The sequence below is a fragment of the Vulpes vulpes genome, chromosome 3 (genome assembly GCF_048418805.1).
Source record: "Vulpes vulpes isolate BD-2025 chromosome 3, VulVul3, whole genome shotgun sequence".
Classification (NCBI taxonomy): domain Eukaryota; kingdom Metazoa; phylum Chordata; class Mammalia; order Carnivora; family Canidae; genus Vulpes; species Vulpes vulpes.
This window is the reverse complement of record NC_132782.1, coordinates 140451602-140470632: the sequence shown is the minus strand read 5'-3', so window position 1 is coordinate 140470632 and position 19031 is coordinate 140451602. Positions and strand designations below refer to the sequence as shown.

Here is a 19031-nt window from a genome sequence, read left to right as displayed (position 1 = left end):
AAACCCAGCAATTCTTGTAAAGCTCCTTTTAAGGATGTAAATGCCCCTTTTAAGGAATTTACTTCAGTGTTTCCATTAGATGCCTTTTAGGCCCTGGAGTACCTCTAGCTAAAGAAACTAATTTAGGTTTTCTAATTTATTTAATCATCACCACATGATGCTGATTTAATGAGGTTGCAATTTCATGTCAAATGATCTATTTAAAAAATCGATCATACATGGCCAGAGTATTTTTTATTTAGACTCAACTTGATCATTTGCAGTGTAAAATTGAGCCAGTGAGTGTCTACCATATACTCTTGTCATTGGTATTTAACTGCATTAACTCGTTAAGTATATTTGCAAAACGTCTTCATTTTTAACTCTGTGGTAATAGTGATCTAATTCTTTATTTGTTATAACAGCTAAATATTATCTTCCTGGTGATCACATTATGCAAAATGGTGAAGCACTCAAACACTTTGAAACCAGATTCTAGCAGGTTGGAAAACATTAAGTAAGTATTTAGTTTTTTAATTTTAGTGCTCAACAAACTAAGTGAAAGCTATTCTCCACAGAGAATACATGAATGCCGTCTATCAACTGTAGAAATTATTCAGAATGAAGTTTTACTGATCAAGGTTGAGTCTCACTGTTAACCGTGTCACAAACATCGGTCAAAAATTAGATAATGATTTCTGTCTTGACTTAGAGCCAAGAAATTGTTTCAGTGGCTTTGTGGAAATTCCATATCACTGTAGCAATTTCATTTGAATTTAAAATGCAGTTCAAAATGATGTTGCTGTTTGCATGGCTGATATGATTATATTAAGTTTGTTTTGTTAAATGACTTTTCTGATTTAAGGATGCTGAGCAGTTTCTACTTCTAATCCTGTTTTCCTAAGATAATTTACTCGATTACTGTTGTTAACTTGGAGATTATCCGTTGTTTTCATGATAATTAAAAAAAAAATGTTTACTTTTTTTCAATATTGAATAAAAACTACAAAATCCTACCAATGGAAAAGGCTATCTAATTAAAAAAAATTGATAGCTGTTGATGAATTAAGTCATTTGTGGAAGCATTTTCAGAGTTATCTTCTAGATATGAGTTAATTTAAAATTTGAGGAGGTATTATTCAAGTTGGTTATAATGAGATTGTGAAAAAAGAATATTTTTAATGTAAAAAATGGCAGATCTATAGTAAGGGTAATTAAAAAAAAAATTAGATGTTTTAGATAGGTCAGTGCCAGCTTCATTGCATGTTGCATGGTAAGAGAGAGAGCTAATCTTTAGCATCTCTCTCTTTTCTTCCTTTTCCTCTTTCTGTCTTCTCATCCACACCAGTAATTACCGTGTTTGTGATGGCTACTATAATACGGACTTGCCTGGGTAAGATAGACCCTACATTAACAAACTTATGATGGCATGATTTATATTTTTACGAATCCGTCAATATCACGAATTGCCCTTAATTTTTATAATTATTTTGGAATATCTAATTTGCTGTGGTATTTTTAAACTATAATATGCCTTTATTTTTTAATTGCTTGCCTCTGCATTTTGACTTTCTTAATTTTGACTAATTTATAAAATATATAAATGCTTTCTTATTACTTTCTATTTTGATTCTGTCTAATAATTTTGTTTCTCTTTTCTGCTTATAATGCTTTCTAGCTATGAAGATAATAAGCCATTTATCAAGTAAGATCATTAGTTAGACATGGAATGCACTGACTTTAAATCCTTTCCATTCCGTCCTATTTTCTATAGTTCTTTTCTCCTTAAGCTATTCATGATGAAATCTCTCCAAAATTATTTTATTTTGAAGTTGTTCTCATATTTTTGTCCCATTTCAGCGAGGCTTCTTCATGCTTTAGTTAACAAACCTTAGGTTCACCTAAGATTAGTTTATTAGACTCTGCAGTTTAGGTATTAAGTGATTATCTGCCATTTAACCTTTCTGTATGTGTCACATTATTCAGTGTCATGAGCACACCACAGGAATAAAAAGATAGGAGTAAACTAATTAAGGACTCCTTAATTTCTTTTACTAAAAAAGCACATAAAAGACAATAAAGTCATGGGGGATGTTCTTCATCTTGTATCTTAATATAGTTTCAATACCTTGTTAGTGCTGGAATAAGAAAAGATCATACCTGCTGTTGCTGTTTTCACTGGAGGCTGCAGTACTAAATGCTATTGTTCTTTCTTTAATCGATGAAAGGTTAAAGCCAAAATGCTGTTGAGTTTGAATGTGAACATAGAGAAAGTCAACTGCTACTACTGATATGTTAATATTTAAGTGTGATGATATATGTTGTTCTCTCATTGAACTTGTTAATAAAATTCACTTTATTTTTTCAGGTCTTGGGTACTTGGCGCTTTTGCTCTTCTGTGTCTTCTTGGCCTAACCTGGTCATTTGGGTTGCTTTTTATTAATGAGGAGACTATTGTGATGGCATATCTCTTCACCATCTTTAATGCTTTCCAGGGAGTGTTCATTTTCATCTTTCACTGTGCCCTCCAAAAGAAAGTAAGTGAAGACCCTTAGAGGCTCCAGTTGCCTGTTCTTTGCTTTGGTTTGAAAATCATAGATGAAATAGAGAAGATTTTTTACACTTTTACAACTGTCATAATACTAAATAGAGTCACTTTTAGTCATAAATTAATTGTCACGCATGTCTGGAAATTCAGGCTTCACATGTAAAATAAGTCAATATTAATCATCGTTTTTGGATCTCACTTTGGGGATATTATAAGCTAGACACTTAGGTTGAGATTTCTTCTTTGCTAGTAGGGTCTATAAACATGCTTCGTGCAAAGGGTATACAAGATAAAGAAAAGGTTAAATAATCTCGTTCTTTGCTCGATGAAGGGAATGCAGTGGTCCAAAACGAAATCGAACATCAGGATAAATGACCTTGATTTTAAAAGCACCAGACACACAAAAAATTAATATTAATGTTACCTTTTGAGTAGTTGTGAAAGATCTAAAACCCAGTAATTTAATACCTCACATCTTATTATTTTGTCCTGATTTTATGTTAAGTGGAGTCAGCAAAAATGATTCAAAAATTAAAGTTAAGGATGAAAAACTTGCAAGAAGATGTAAGCCTAAGAGAATAGCTTAGCCGCTTTTTAACTAGGTATCATCCTTTCTCTCTCTGCATATCTAATATAGTCTTTTTATTCTGTTATTACTAGTTGGTCACTAAATTGAACAGAGAAATAGAATTTTGAAAGTGAAAACTATTATGTTTTCAGTCCTGACAAGATGATAGTGTTGTTACTTCCATCAGTTGTTGAGTAAGCTGTAATTTTGAGATAATGACAGTGGAATGTGCAATACTGACAGATAATGTACATTCACAGCAATATAGGCATTAGGCAAAATCAACATTGGAGGGTATTATTTGGATAAAATACCATTTTGATTGCCATTGTCTTAGTCATACAGCATTTCAGAGCAGTTAATAGCCATTAAATGTACAAGAAATATTTTTGTGAGGTATCAGGTGTTATTTAATAACACTGAACTTTAATTTTCTAAACATTACACAGGTATAACCTTGTAATTACTTTGGTTTTTACTATTTCTTACATAAATGAGCATTTTGTATGCATGTATGGGATCACATATCATAATTTCTTCCAAGTGTGTTTGACATAAATCATAAATTACTTCCTCATGGAGGTAGGTGTATTAATCAAACAAAGAGATTTTGCTGTGCTTTTTGAATTTACAGTAGTTATGTTTTTACGCATTGTGTTGGACTTCCTTTTAAACATGTCTTGGATATGTCCTGTTGGGTACTGCCAGGATGAATGTTCAGAATATGATATAAAATGATTGAGTTAAAATCACGCTTACTACTGCTTGAGTGAGCATATCTAGGCAAAGACAATGCTTTGGAAGTTCAAGCCCATTGTTATTTGTTCTAATAGGTGTAGATAAATAAGGCTAAGAGGATGAAAATGCAAGTGAACTTGGATTTATAAGGTCGTCTAGTAACTTAAATTCTGTAATTTTTCAAGGAGTAAGTGTCAAAGTCATGGTCTCTGCAGGCAGATACTGATCATGGGACTGTGAGGGGGGAAAAGTCTTTGAGTGTTTCTGGCAACCTCCTAGAAAGTAATTTCTTACATGCAACTTCTCCTCCTTGTCTGTTCTAATTTCAGTCTGGCTCTAAGCCAGAGCAGAACTTGTTCATATGCCAGTAGAGCTGCCCAGAATCCAGCCCTCTTCCCCACTCCTCCCAATTCTGCACTACCTTTCTAGGTGGGGCCCTATTCTATAGCAGTTGTTTGGACTTCACTTTTTAAAGTTTAAACTTTCTTTTAGGCCTAACAGCTTTCCTATCTATTCGTATATCCAAGCTTCAGGGGAAAAGGGAAATTACATGGGTAACTCATTAATGTGAATGGAAATTGCATAAATAGTTCCCTTGTGTGCTAATGAAGTGAATAGGCATCTTAGGCGCTCTACATTAAATGTTAAAGCTAGACACATCAGAAAATGAAGAAAACATTCCATCCTAATTAATAGCATATGTATCAAAGTACTTTTTTTTCTCTATTCGTGTGCCAAAGTAGTCCTGTCATTATAAAGAGGTTACCCGCAAAACTGTGCAATCCAGTAAAAGAAGTTTATGTATTGACCTACCGAAGAGGACATGAAGCGTATAAAATTTAAATGACTGAATTATGAGTGGTTAAATGTAATTAAGCAAGGAAAGTACTAATTTTTTGTCCTATTGGCTTAGTATGAAATATAAAATTGGGGTTGCTAAGTATATGGATAGAATAAGGCTTTAAAACATCATTATGCATATATTAATAACATTTGTATAATAATAGGGCATAGAGCCTTTCTACATTTTACATCACATTTTGAAGATCCTCACTAGCCGGTCCAGTAGACAGAGATATTTTTCTGATTACTATTTCAGCAGTTTCAATTGAACTTGATTTTAGAAATTCACCTTATTTGCTCCCACAATAATGTGTTAATGGAACTTCTTCTCAGTTGTCTCCTCCACTGCTCATTTAATTAGAGCGAGAGAGAAGCCAGTATGTTTGTGTTAATCTCTCGGTCTTGTGGTTATTCAATGCAGGTACGAAAAGAATACGGCAAGTGCTTCAGACACTCCTATTGCTGCGGCGGCCTCCCAACCGAGAGCCCCCACAGTTCAGTGAAGGCATCAACCACCAGAACTAGTGCTCGGTATTCCTCTGGCACACAGGTAACAAAGAATTTGACAGCATCTTTAATTAACCTTCTTTATAGAAAGCCTACCGAGACATGTTCTGTTCAGATGCACTAATTGTCTCCTCATTATAATGATCTAGATGGCAAATACTTGCTTTTTTAGTATTTTGGCTTTAATTTCTTAAGTATTTATTCACGGTGTTTCCTTGGGTGTGAAGATCATTTTTGAGAGGTATACTTCTTTAAGAAGCATATATGATCATTGTTTGGATATCCTAAAGTTATATAGTGCAGTACTCATAGTGGGCACTCAGTAAACATTTGTTGAATAATCAGTCATCTCCACTTTTTAAAAAGGCCATTAAAAAATTATTAGTAGTGGAAGATTAAATATTCTTTAGTTCTAGACTTCCTTAGTTTTAGACCAGAATCAACACACATTTCTTTTTTAAAGGTCTCCAGATACTCCTACACAGATTGTTTAGGGTAGATCTTTATGTGTCTTTAATAAGGCGAGCTTGGGGAAACTAACATAACATGTCTTGCTATTTTATATTAATAGAGTCGTATAAGAAGGATGTGGAATGACACTGTGAGAAAACAGTCTGAATCTTCTTTTATCTCAGGTGACATCAATAGCACTTCAACACTTAATCAAGGTCAGTTACTAGGAAAATTTGAGTTTACAATATAAATTTTGTACCTTTTGCCAATTTACAATAATTCTAGAGAAAATACTGATTTTTTTTTCCTCCCAAATGGGTGTATCTCACAAGCTCTTAAACCTGTTGAGTCAACTTTTATACTTCATGAAAGTACATTCGTCTTATTCAGTAATGTAGTGCAAAAGTAGAATTTCAAACTCCACATTAACAGAACAAGGCTGGATAAAGTAATTACTAAAAACATACTTTGCCGTAGATTAAACTGTTTTCCTTTAGTGAACACAAACTTCTCTTTTCTGAGACATTTATGAAAGTTTTCTCTTTAAAATATTGATATAGTTAGAATAGAATAACTGCTATTCACATTAAACAGTGCCAGTTCTGTGTTGACAATTCTTATTTGTAAAATTATTTTTTGCACTTCTCCCAGAAAGGTAAAAAAAAGTGTCAAAAACACTTAGAGTAAATCTTCATAAGCAAATAAATACTTGAGAATCTACAGAGCAGTTTTTTCTATTTGAATTACTATTTTTAATATGTTTATAACTTTAAACGTCTATAATCAATGTAATTTTCAACCTAAAATAAGCTGGCAAATAAAATAATGTAGGATAAAGGACACAAGTGCACATATACACACATAATCCTCAGTGCAAGCTTGGTGAATTTGAATTTGAATCATGTTATTGCGTGTGTACATATATATACATGCATATATATCCTTAGAAAAGGCAATTTATCCAGGTAATTTGTTTTGATGTACTGATTTGTAATATAATAGAACATGTTATATTTTATCACAAATATTAAAGACATTTTTCACTGTTGACATTGTTCTGATGAGATTCTGGTTTAAAATGAAGAAAGGAGTATGTATGGCATCAAAGCCAACTTGAATTTTAAAGTATTTTTAGTCAAATTACATTAGCTATGCAAAACATATGTTTGATAAGTATTGAAAGGTTTGTAATTTGTCAATTAGAATGAGTGAAATGTGTGTTTATTCCATTGCTCTGATGTTTTACCTAATTCTGTTAAGATGACTATCAAAAAGGAAATGAATTATTCAGTGATTCATTTTTGAAACCTGGCAATAAGATTACAGAATGAAAATTCTTTACTATATGGAGTTTGTGAATGGTCTAATAATTCATTATACACACAGTCTCTTTCTTCCCCCTCGGCATGTGTGCTCTTGCATTTACTAAGAGAAGCTTTGTGCAGTGTGTCATACTTTTTACTTGTTTGTGAAAGTTGTTTTTCCTCCTGCTTGTATCAAAGTTGGTATTAACACAGATGTTTTCATGAGGGATAATCCCACACCTGTAAATTCTGAAAGTTTGAGATTCCCTCTTCTGGGCCTCAGTGGTTAGGTTTTTAATATTAAGCAGTAACATCTTGAAACATAATGTTGATCTCTGTGCATTTAATTGCCATTTTTGTTTAAAAGTGATTTTGTATAAATTAGTAAATGTCATCCTCAGCAGGTGTTTACTTGGGGGACTTAGAAAGCACCTGTGAATTACTGAAATTTAACTTCCCTCTCCCCTTTCTCCTTCAAATTAGTAGTTCAAATACAGTCAGAAAATTTCAGCAGATTATCCGTTGCCAACCTGTCCACTACCCTTGATGAATACAAAAAGTACTTTACTGCAACTGTAACACAAAAAAATAAGAGAACTGATGTATTTTTTTCTGTTTCTTTGCTTTAGGAATGACTGGCAATTACCTACTAACAAACCCTCTTCTTCGACCCCACGGCACTAACAACCCCTATAACACATTGCTCGCTGAAACAGTTGTATGTAATGCCCCTTCAGCTCCTGTATTTAACTCACCAGGTGTGCTTATACTTACGAATAAAACTACCTTTCTTTGCTGCTAAACAGCTCTGATCTTTGCCCTTTTTCTAGAATACTCAAGTTGCCATATACTTATTATTATATCTTTAATTTCTCAATTTAAAGAATTATGGTATTGCCCATGCCAGGCTTCTAAAACTGCACTATATTATAGTAAAAATTCAGTCATGATAGTATTTACCAATAATTATCCATGTTTTTAACACAGGTGGCATAAATCTTAATATATTATTACAGGACTGACATCACATGGTCCGAGAGCCCATCTTCAAGATTTATATCACTTAGAGGTATCCTATCTATGTAATATACTGTTCAGTTTACTCTAAAGCTTGCGGACAGAATTTGCTTCTGGAATGAATTAGCTATTTAATAAAGATAATTTGGATGCCTAGGTAGAGAAAACTACATCCAGCATTATCAATGTAACCAAACTATAGTATAGTGCAGCTTTATGGTAGTATTGTTTTTTGGGGTTTTTTCTTAAAAAAAAAGAAAAAAAAAACTTTGAGAGTAAAGTTAATATTAGTCAGTTTATACCTTTAGTTTTTTATTGGGGGAGGGGGAGAGATTGTCACTAACCCATCCTGTATTACTATGTTTTCTAATAGCTTATTTAAAAAAAAAGCATTTAATATTAACAGAATTTTCAAGATTTCGATAAAAGCTATCACATAATTATCGCTAGCATGTAATATTTATTTGTGGTTGATATTTGCCACTAAATTAAACAAAGAACTTCGTTTCCGTTTTTTTTTTTTCTTAAAATTCTTTTTTAACGTAACTGCGGTTTCTCTTTTCATTCTCTTGTTTTTCTTACTTTCCTTATGCTTTCCTCTAGCAACCTACAGAGAGACAAGTATGGGAGTCAAACTTAACTTTGCCTATCAAATGTAAATTTTTTCAGCATGATTTTTAACCGGCACAATTAAAACATAACTAGCAGTCATGAAGTAGACTCAGCGGGCAAGTGGTTCACAATTTCCAACTAAACTGTTACCAAATTCAAACAGTACATCTATCTGTACTGCCTTTTGTCAGTAATAGAGGTCTGTAGCAAATGCTGTCCATGCTTAAGTATATGCAATGCTGAAATAATTTGCTCTTTAAAGCCTGAGGTGCTGTCAACCAGAATGCTTAATAATTGACTTATCATTTCTGCATTCCCACAGTAATCTTGCTACAGGCTGTGGAAAGTCTTCAAGTGAATTACCTGAACTTGGGCAGAAAAAGTTGCCTCTTCAAAACCAGTCAAAGATGTGCTTAAATCTGCAGTATATCATAGAAAACACCTTTTGGATTATCCAGTATAAATTTTTATATTTATTAAGCAGTGATTAAAAAGAACGAAAAATGGCAAGATGAAACCTCGATAGAGGAAACAAATGCTAGCTAGCAAGTGATCTATGTGTCACCTGTAACTTAAAACACCTAATGTTTTCTAATTAAAGATGGTGGCACATCCGTGAATTTAGAATGCTAGAGAATTATGTCAAGCTAAAGGAAGCCCTACAAATACTGTTGTGACTTCATTTTGTTATATGTGGAGCACGATAAAAAAAAAAATTGTCAGTTTTTCAAACGTAAGAAGTTGGATCAGAGTTCTGAAAATACCACGAGCCACCATCAGATACACCCCCCCACACACACACTTTCTCATTTTCTGCTAATGAGAATTTATTGAACAATTCCTACGTATTTATTGGTCATGAAATCGAGTTTTCTAGGATAATCTGCAGCTTTAAGAGTGGAGTCAGCACTAAAAAGGGAAATTTCCTATTTTTTCCAAGAATGAAATTTTTCCTCGACTCCTCCAAGCCTTGCATACAATGCAGCAGCCTCACAGTGGCCAGTCTCATTCAGTAACATCATTTCATTCTTGTTTTTTTTCCAGACCTATCTGTAAACAAGTGATTTTTTTTTTCTCTAGGATTTTGATAATGAATAACCTAACTTTCCATGGTGCAGACCATTTAATTTTCTCTAAAACCTTTTATTTTCATTTGCCTGAGAAGCACTGTGATGTCTTAGTTTACATGTTTATGTGTCTGTAGAAAATTCAACTCTGATTCAAAGAGAGCATGTTACCATATTTTTTTTCCTTCTAAACCTCTTTTCATATCTTCAGCAGACTTATCCAATCTTTCATTCCTTTAGAGATAAAAATATATTAGCCAAGGCTGACACCCTTTTCCCATTCCATAGTTAATATCTATTATTGGTTTAATTTCTGTGACCCATACTTAAGAAATCTCTAACATTTCTGCGTTTGACCTCCATGCCCATGGTGTCTGTGGGCCAGTCTCGTACAGTAGACTCTGCTGGTTCATTCGGTGCTGTCACTGTGACTGATGCAGACTGCAGGGCTGCAGGCAAACTTTGACCATTAGGAGCCTGGGGCCGTTGCTATTAGAGAGAGCATTAGAACCAAAAGAAAAAAAAAATTCAAAATAATAAATATTAAACAAAAAAAAGTAAAAGGCTGCTATTGCTGGTAATCTAATTTGTTGAACCCTTGCTCTGACTAAGTTGCTGAGAAGCTTAGAAATTCTTCATCATGTTACAATAAATCATTTTACTTTCTTTTATATATCAGCTACTCTTAGGCCAGATAGCCTGAGCAGACAGACATGATGTGAGTTGTCCAAAGTGAGTCATTCCACCTGCTGTCTATCGTGTTGTTGGATGGTGCTTGTGGGCCCTTGGTCCCGTCAGTATGAGAGATGGCTGTCTTTGTTTAACATGAATTCTTTGTATCTGTCCATTTTTTTTCATTCTTTTTTTTACTTCATCTCCAGAAAAAGGAAATGTTAGAATGTTGTTTAAAAAGTTGCTTGCCAGTTATGTGGGTTTATGTTGTACATTTGCCTTCGATTTTTGTATGTGACTTACTCCTTTTTAATTTAGTGTTGTTTAGGACAAATTCTGTTAATTTTATTTTTATAGACCATAGTCTCGTACTTTAAAATGTAAATGTCACTAACGAATTGCTTTGCATTAACTATGCAAGGGCATGGAGTGAAGTCTTCTTTGTAAGAGTGTCAGAGATTTGACCAAAAATCAATTCATAACTACCGCCTCCTCGAAATTGATACAAGTAATATTCCGTATGCCACCTTCCCTCCCTGGAAAATAGTATTTTTTCACACTGTTTCCTATTATCTAAGGGGTTGCAACTGTTTACAGTTGGGAATGCGGGAAAGCCTGGCACTTCTCAAGTGTTAGCTTTCAAATACAACTTTGTCCTGAACGACATTAAAAAGTTTTGTACAAAAAAAGAAGTAAAAGATCCTTGAGGAAGGAACCGAGGCAATAACGGACCCCCCCCTCCCTTTCCCGTTGCAGGACATTCACTGAACAATGCCAGGGATACAAGTGCCATGGATACTCTACCGCTAAATGGTAATTTTAACAACAGCTACTCGCTGCGCAAGGGGGACTACAACGACAGCGTGCAAGTCGTGGACTGTGGACTAAGTCTGAATGATACGGCTTTCGAGAAAATGATCATTTCAGAGTTAGTGCACAACAACCTGCGGGGCGGCGGCAAGACTCCCAACCTGGAGCTCACGCTGCCAGTCAAACCTGTGATCGGAGGTAGCAGCAGCGAGGACGATGCCATCGTGGCGGACGCCTCCTCTCTAATGCACGGCGACAACCCGGGGCTGGAGCTCCACCCCAAGGAGCTCGAGGCCCCGCTCATCCCTCAGCGGACTCACTCCCTTCTGTACCAGCCCCCGAAGAAGGGGAAGCCCGAGGGAACCGACAGCTACGTGTCCCAGCTGACCGCCGAGGCCGAGGACCACCTGCAGTCCCCCAACAGAGACTCCCTCTACACGAGCATGCCCAACCTTAGAGACTCTCCCTACCAGGAGAGCAGCCCCGACCTGGAGGAGGACCTGTCCCCCTCCAGGCGGAGTGAGAACGAGGACATTTACTACAAAAGCATGCCCAACCTGGGAGCCGGCCGTCAGCTTCAGATGTGTTACCAGATCAGCCGGGGCAATAGCGACGGCTACATCATCCCCATCAACAAAGAAGGGTGCATTCCCGAGGGAGACGTTAGGGAAGGACAGATGCAGCTGGTCACGAGTCTTTAATCGCGCCGCGGGCCCCACGCGTGGCAGGCGCGGGCCAAGACCCCGTTGGCCCGGGCCAGCTCCCTGCGGCTCTGCCTGCCCGGGTGGCTCTGTTGACCTGTGGTTCCCCCCGGTGTACAGAGGTGACTGAACCTTGAAGTTCTGTGAATTTTTATAGAACGTACAAAAACTTTGTATATACACAGAGTATACTAAAATGATTATTTGTTACAGAGAAAAGAGATCCCAACCAGGTATTTTAAGATTCTGCTGCTGTCTAGAGAAATTGTGAAGCAAGCGAGACCAAGACTTCCCCAGCCATTGTACTTGCAGCAGTCTGTGGACTCCATCTGTAAATACGGCTGCACCATTTTTGTAGGCCTGCATTGTATTATATACAAGACGTGGGCTTTCAAATCCTGTGGGACAAATTTACTGTACCTTACTGTTCCTGACAAGACTTGGAAAAGCAGGAGAGCTATTCTGCGTCAGTTTGCAGTTCACTGCAAATCTTTTACATTGAGGCAAAGATTGAAAACATGTTTAACCACTAGCAATCAAGCCACAGGCCTTATTTCATATGTTTCCTCAACTGTACAATGAACTATTCTCATGAAAAATGGCTAAAGAAATTATATTTTGTTCTATTGCTAGGGTAAAATAAATACATTTGTGTCCAACTGAAATATAATTGTCATTAAAATAATTTTAAAGAGTTTGAAGGAAATATTGTGAAAAGCTCTTGGTTGCACATATGTTATGAAATGTTTTTTCTTACACTTTGTCATGGTAAGTTCTACCCATTTTCACTTATTTTCCACTGTACACAGTGTTCTGCTTTGACCAGTTAGTCTTTATTCTTACATTTAAATTTCTTATTGCCAAAAGAACGCGTTTTATGAGGAAAAAAAAAAAAAACTCTTCGAAGCCAGTTAATGCCATGCCTTGCACAAAATGTGGTGAAATCTAGAAAAGAGTGTGTGTTATCCCTCTGTTTATTCTTGAACAGAGGGCAATGAGGGCACTGGGCACTTCTCACAAACTTTCTAGTGAACAAAAGGTGCCTATTCTTTTTTAAAAAATAAAATAAAACATAAATATTACTCTTCCATATTCCTTCTGCCTATATTTAGTAATTAATTTATTTTATGATAAAGTTCTAATGAAATGTAAATTGTTTCCGCAAAATTCTGCTTTTCTTTTCATCCCTTTGTGTAAACCTGTTAATAATGAGCCCATCACTAATATCCAGTGTAAAGTTTAACACGGTTTGACAGTAAATAAATGTGAATTTTTTCAAGTAGTTAGCGTGCACTTTTATGTATGATCCGTAGTTGGCTTTAACACACTGGTCCTTTCCACCCCTCCCCACGACACGTGTAGGTCCCTTCATAATAATGACCCACGGGTGTGAGAAAGAATACGGTTAAGTTGCCTGATGGTTCCGTGTGCTGCCGAGAATATATGTGTGTTCGAATTGCCCATTACCCACACACAGAATCTGGCAAGAAACTTATTCAATAGAGAAATATACTGAAAGTACATTTGCTTGTTGCATCAGAACTCAAACAAAAATTTTAAAAAAAAAAGGATTGGAAATTCTGCAATCAAATTTGGGCATCATTAAAAAAGTTGAGTTTTCAGCAGAATTGAGAAGAAATTCCTAAAACAAACGTTTACAATTTGAAGGTTGTAACTATTCCTATAGGAAGCTGCCAATGACAATATTTATTATCATGGAAAGGTTCAAAAATCATATCATTGAATCTCAACAAATACATTTTTCCTGTCTACGTCATAAGCATTTATACCAAAATCTTCTAAAGGGTAGTGATGCTCAAGTGCTTCCACCAAGAAATAGCTTCATTTTTTATGTGTACACACTTTGTCATGCCTATTGGATTTAAAAAAGAATAGTGAGAAAAATGAAGTATCTATTGATCTACCTAAATACAGATACAGTAAGGCAGACACTATATAACAAAAGTACCAATTTTTAATAGGGTAACAACAGAGGGGTGTATTCATCTATAGTTAATATTTAAGCTGGAGATTGGCTATAAGAAATTCTATTAATATTCAAACAGATTTAATAATCTGAAGGGTGTTTTTATTTCATTGGCTAAAATTCTTCAGGAATTTACAGAACTTTAACTGGGGGGCATTATATAATAAAACACTTTAATTTTCTATTTAGCTAAACTTTTTTCCTATCAAACTATACAGTGGTGTGTGCTATGTACCTCCCAGTGTACAAGCTAACTAGGGTCAGGCTGGTGCAGGAATGAATTAATCAAAACAAACAAAAAAAAGTAGCACTGAATATTCAGTTAGTGATACTTTTTTCCCTTGAAGCAGTTCATAAAACTGGTTCAATATGAACAGGTACATAAGCACCTAGTACCCAAATGGCTACTGTCTCTTTAGAAAACATGATTTATTCTGAGTCTAAGGTGGAGAACACAGTTTGGAAGCTCTTTCATCCTTGTCACCAAAAGAAGGATCATCTTTAACACGGATTTCTTTTTAAAAGCATATAAATGTTGCCTTAAATTCCATTCAGGATGTCCCCTAGTGCAAATTAATGTCTTATGTTTAAAATTATTAATCTATTGACTGACACATTATTCTGTTTATTAGCCCCAGTGGTTTCTTTGGGACTTCTCGGACCTCATCTGGATATAGAATTTCCACATCCTTGATTGTTTCCTTTTGTGATAGGCACAACTGTAAACTTTTACTCCCATTACTGTGTCTATTCCCAGGGACAGATACAACCGGTCTACTAATAAGGATTTTTTTTCCATTTATTTTATTTTTTAAAAAATATTTTATTTATTTGTTCATAAGAGACACAGAGAGAGGCAGAGACACAGAGGGAGAAGCAGGCACCATTCAGGGAGCCTGATGTGGGACTTGATCCCTGGACTCCAGGATCATGCCCTGGGCCGAAGGCAGATGCTCAACTGCTGAGCCACCCAGGCGTCCCTCCATTTATTTTAGATGCAGCTTGATTGACTTCTATTTTATTTTAAAATATAGGCTTGGTGGTGTTTTACACACACGCGCGCGCACACACATACACACACACACCTATAGCCTATTCGTCTTCTGGGCTTTTAAAATCATTTAGGTATAAGGAAGAGAATCTATACAAATCTATAAACTACTTGAATAGTTGTCAATTCAAGTACATTTCACATTCATTGGAGGTAGTTACATACGATATTTTAACCAGTAAAACAACAGCTACAATTATTTGACAGAATCACCGCCACTAGCCTCTCTCCACAAAGAAAAGGAGCATTATGCACAAATTCACTAACAAATTTCAAAAGAGGACTTCATGTGCACTTGTTAAAGGGGTGTATTCAGGAGGCTTGCTTCATTTATTTAAGTGAGAAAGGAGAAAATGTATGTTTCCATCAATTCAACTTTGAACTTCAGACTTAAAACTGACCTTCAAGATGCTATCATGGGATAGAGTGGTGAAGAATTTTAACTCAGTACATTTTTATTGCAGTTTTCACCTAAGTAAAAAAACTTGAATGCATGCATACAAGTTGAATTTCTGGGAGGAAAACAGCTCTTCATCTTTGGTTATACTGAAATTTTCCTTAAAGACAGGATAACCCCTGCAGTGTTTTACAAGTAAAAGTTGGTACCAAGTGTCCCCACGATCCTGTGTTCCACATATTTCTCTCCCCCTGGCATTGTTGCATGTGATCTCACACGTTCGCATGAAGAGTTACTGACGTGTTGAATGCAGATGAAGGTTGCTTCACATGGTAATCAGATTAGTGTGGGATTTTTTTTGGTGAAAATGCCGTATCTCCTGTTTCCTGCTAGTGAACATCAAGTTGATTTTGAGTAGTCCCTAAACTGTAGCCGTGGGCTTGCGGATTGTTTCATGGCGGTCCTAGTTATCATTTGAATGGTATGGAATGAGGAGTTTCTGTTCCTTCACTCTTTCTCCAAATGATCATAGAAACACATTGTTAGCTACGTTAGAAACACACTGCACCAAACAAAAAACCTGACTGTTGAGCAGATCACATGCTTAGCCAACGTGTACTAAGCTGTAGGTGCACCAGCCTAATGTGTAGGCTCATTAAATCTACTATAAACATTTTTCAAATATTGACACTAGATCACCCCTCATCTCTCAATAAGGTTTTCTGGAATCTTTGTCCTTTTCTTGATGGCTTTACTGTTTACTCAGTGTGCAGTTTCTGAGAAAGAAGTCTTCAGAGGTCGGTCTGATTTTTTAAAGCCTCTTGTTTTAACTGGCAAAATGTTTCGGAATTAATACATTGTGAGATGCTAAATATTAAATATTAACATTTAACGTTAGAGATCACTGTATGAAATAAACAAAACAGATAACCCAGCACAGATAACTGAGCTGACCCAAATCTTCACCTGCTATGGAAAAAAAAAAAAATACTGTCCTTAGAATCTTTGACACCTGTCTCCTATTATTTGCTTATTGAAGCTCTACGACCGAAATCCCTTAGAAATGTTTAAGAGGCATAGTTAGTCTTAAGCAAGCCCAGAGTTGCCTGAGCATAGGAGACCAGTGAGGAATGATCAAGGTTGGAATAGTTTCCCGAATGTTTTTCATAAGCATTCTTAAGTCACATGTCAGAACTAAGCTTTTTAAAAAGCATTTTGGCAGTCACAGCAACAGGGCCTTGCTGTTTGATTTTATTAGGCATAAAATGACCAATCTTTTGCTATTCTTTTAGAAAGGCTGACAGCTACTATATAGAACACCCAGGAATAATAATGATAGGTATCAGAGATATTGATTAGATGAAAGATTCATTTATGTTTTTCTGCTGAAATATCAATCCTAATAAATGGCTTTTAAACCAAAACATAGCACGAACACACAGTAAATTCTTTTAATGGTATAATAAAGGAGCTACAAAACCAGAATTGCTGCATAATTTTTAAAAGATAGACTAAATGATGTTGTCTCGTTTACTAACTTTACATATGACAACAATAAACGTGCTAGCACCTACCATCTAATAGATGCTTCATATGTGCCAGGCTCTGTGCTAAATGTTACGTGCTTTATTGCACTCCATCCTCTCAACAGTCCTCGGAGAAGGGTACTCATTTTCCACTTTGGCAAAAGAAGATACATAATTTGCTTAAGGCCTCACAGCTGGTGAGTGGCCGGACCTACGGTGGCATGATGTTTGGCTACAGAGTTTGAGCATTTGGCCAACATATGTCCCCTCTGGCTTCACTTGGACTTCCAAAATATTCTTTATACTTGATGGACTCTTTCTCTGACGGTAGTCACAGAGGGTTGGCTCATCGGTTGGTTGGTTGGTTGGTTTTGAGTTGACAGGGCTGTAAAGGCAAATGAAGTAGTCGGTTAAGTCAAAGTGCTCAGAAGAAGATACCCTTGATTTAAAAAAACCATCTATTGACATCAGATTTTAACAGAAGTGGGCAGCCCATTAGCCGGATGGTAGTCTAATGTAAAGTTTACTGGTTACTAATTTACCATTTCCCTTGGAAATAAAAGGTCATCATGAGGAAGTTGTGATAGGAAAAAGAAGCAAAAGCTTTTGGGTGAGGTAGCTACCACTAGGTAGCTCAGTGGTTTAGCGCCTGCCCTCCCCCCAGAGCGTGATCCTGGGGTCCCGAGATTGAGTCCCGCGTCGTGCTCCCTGCATGGAGCCTGCTTCTCCTCTGCCTGTGTCTCTGCCTCTCTCCGTGTGTGTTTCTCATGAATAAATAAATGAAATCCTTTTTAAAAAAAAAAAAAGATCTTGAGTGAGGATGTCGAATTCTACTCCTCACCTGACCAATAAAATAATACTGAGTTATTCAGTCAACAACCACAAAACGAAAAAACATGCCTTTTCTTCTCCACAATCAAGTTGTAATAACAATGAAAAATCAAAATATTTGAGTCCCCTTAACTGCTTTAATAATATTGTTTTAAATCTAAATGATGTGTAAAGTGGAGCGTGTGGATATGTGTGTATGTGTGTGTGTGTGTGTGTGTATTTCAGTATTTAGAGCTTTTCAAGTTCATAATCGAGCACTGTCTTCAACATTTGGCCAGAGACCTATTCTTTTCCTTTGAAAAATGAAGAGTTGGTTGGAAGCGTAATCCAACTACGGCAGGTGGTGGTGGTGGTGTGGTCATTTTCTTAGGAAAAACCATCGTTTTCTTCATCGTATCTACTTTTATGTCATCTTTTCATTTCTTGGATTTCAGCCCTTTTTCTCACTAGAGTATGTATTTTATCATGTGGACTGCCTACTTAGTGTCCTCTAGCTTCATATACGTTTCTAAAAATCTCATATATTCTCTATTGTTTTGTAGTATTGAATCTTTCATCTTCATTGGAAATAAATTGCTTCTTTTACATTTCTTTCTCATTTTACTTTTTAATTTCCTTCTAATTTTCTTTTCGGCCCTTCACATTCTTTAAAAAAAAAAAAAAAGCAATCCCTTTGTTTCCCTTTAATTTCTTTTTTGTTGACTTTCTTTTTCAATACTCAGCCCGAGTTATGGCCATGAAGATGGCAGCTTTGAAAAAAAGAGTCTCCAGCATGTAACTCCTCCTTGTAATTCTTATGTATTTATCCCGATTTTAGTGTTTATTGTATATGATAAGATATTCATATAAATAATTTAATGAGGCAGAGGTATAATGGCTATGGAAACTTTAGATTCACGCAGACATAGGTCTAACTTTGCTCTCTCTCGGGCAAATTGCTTAACCTCTCTCAAATTGTTTCCTCCTCCGTAAAATTGGAATCAGCCTACCTTGCCAAGGGTTGCTGTGCGGATTAGAAGTAATGTATGTAAAGTGCCTTAGCGCAGCATCTGGCACGTGATAGGCGCTCCATAGATAGCAGCTTTTTTTCTTAGGAAGATACTGTGAGTAGCATAAACATCTCCTGACTTTAAGTTTTATGAAAATAATCAGTCATCAGGACTTCAACTGGATTGTCATTATCTGCCTCAAGCCATGTGGCTAGGATATATCAGTAACACTTTGCTAACAATGCACCGGCTCCCGCCTACGAGGGATGGGTGACTCCAGGGAATACTCAGCTTTCTGCGGTGATCTGGGTTAATGAGAGCAAGGGGGAGCAGGTCTCTCCGTCTCCTTCTGGAATATTAATTTAGCTAATTAAAAAAAAATATTTATCTTATGCGGAGAAGTGTGTCACTCAGTTTGCCACTTCTCTACT

General features: G+C 36.1%; 1 protein-coding gene across 50 annotated transcripts in view; it reads left to right on the top strand.

The window, feature by feature from the left end:
• ADGRL2 (adhesion G protein-coupled receptor L2) overlaps positions 1–13101 on the top strand; it is a 619577-nt gene extending 606476 nt beyond the window's left edge. For 12 of the 50 annotated variants that reach the window (XM_072754766.1, XM_072754761.1, XM_072754759.1 and 9 more), the window contains 5 exons: positions 405–496; positions 2348–2516; positions 5098–5226; positions 5755–5851; positions 11065–13101. In XM_072754766.1, the coding sequence (XP_072610867.1) occupies positions 405–496; positions 2348–2516; positions 5098–5226; positions 5755–5851; positions 11065–11819 (1242 nt within the window). In that variant the 3' untranslated portion in view covers positions 11820–13101. Of the gene's footprint in view, positions 1–404; positions 497–1327; positions 1373–2347; positions 2517–5097; positions 5227–5754; positions 5852–7569; positions 7699–7927; positions 8010–8560; positions 8613–10315; positions 10369–11064 lie in introns of all 50 variants that reach the window. The other 38 variants (XM_072754744.1, XM_072754763.1, XM_072754739.1 and 35 more) reach the window with 11 other exon arrangements.
• The last annotated feature ends 5930 nt before the right edge of the window (positions 13102–19031 follow it).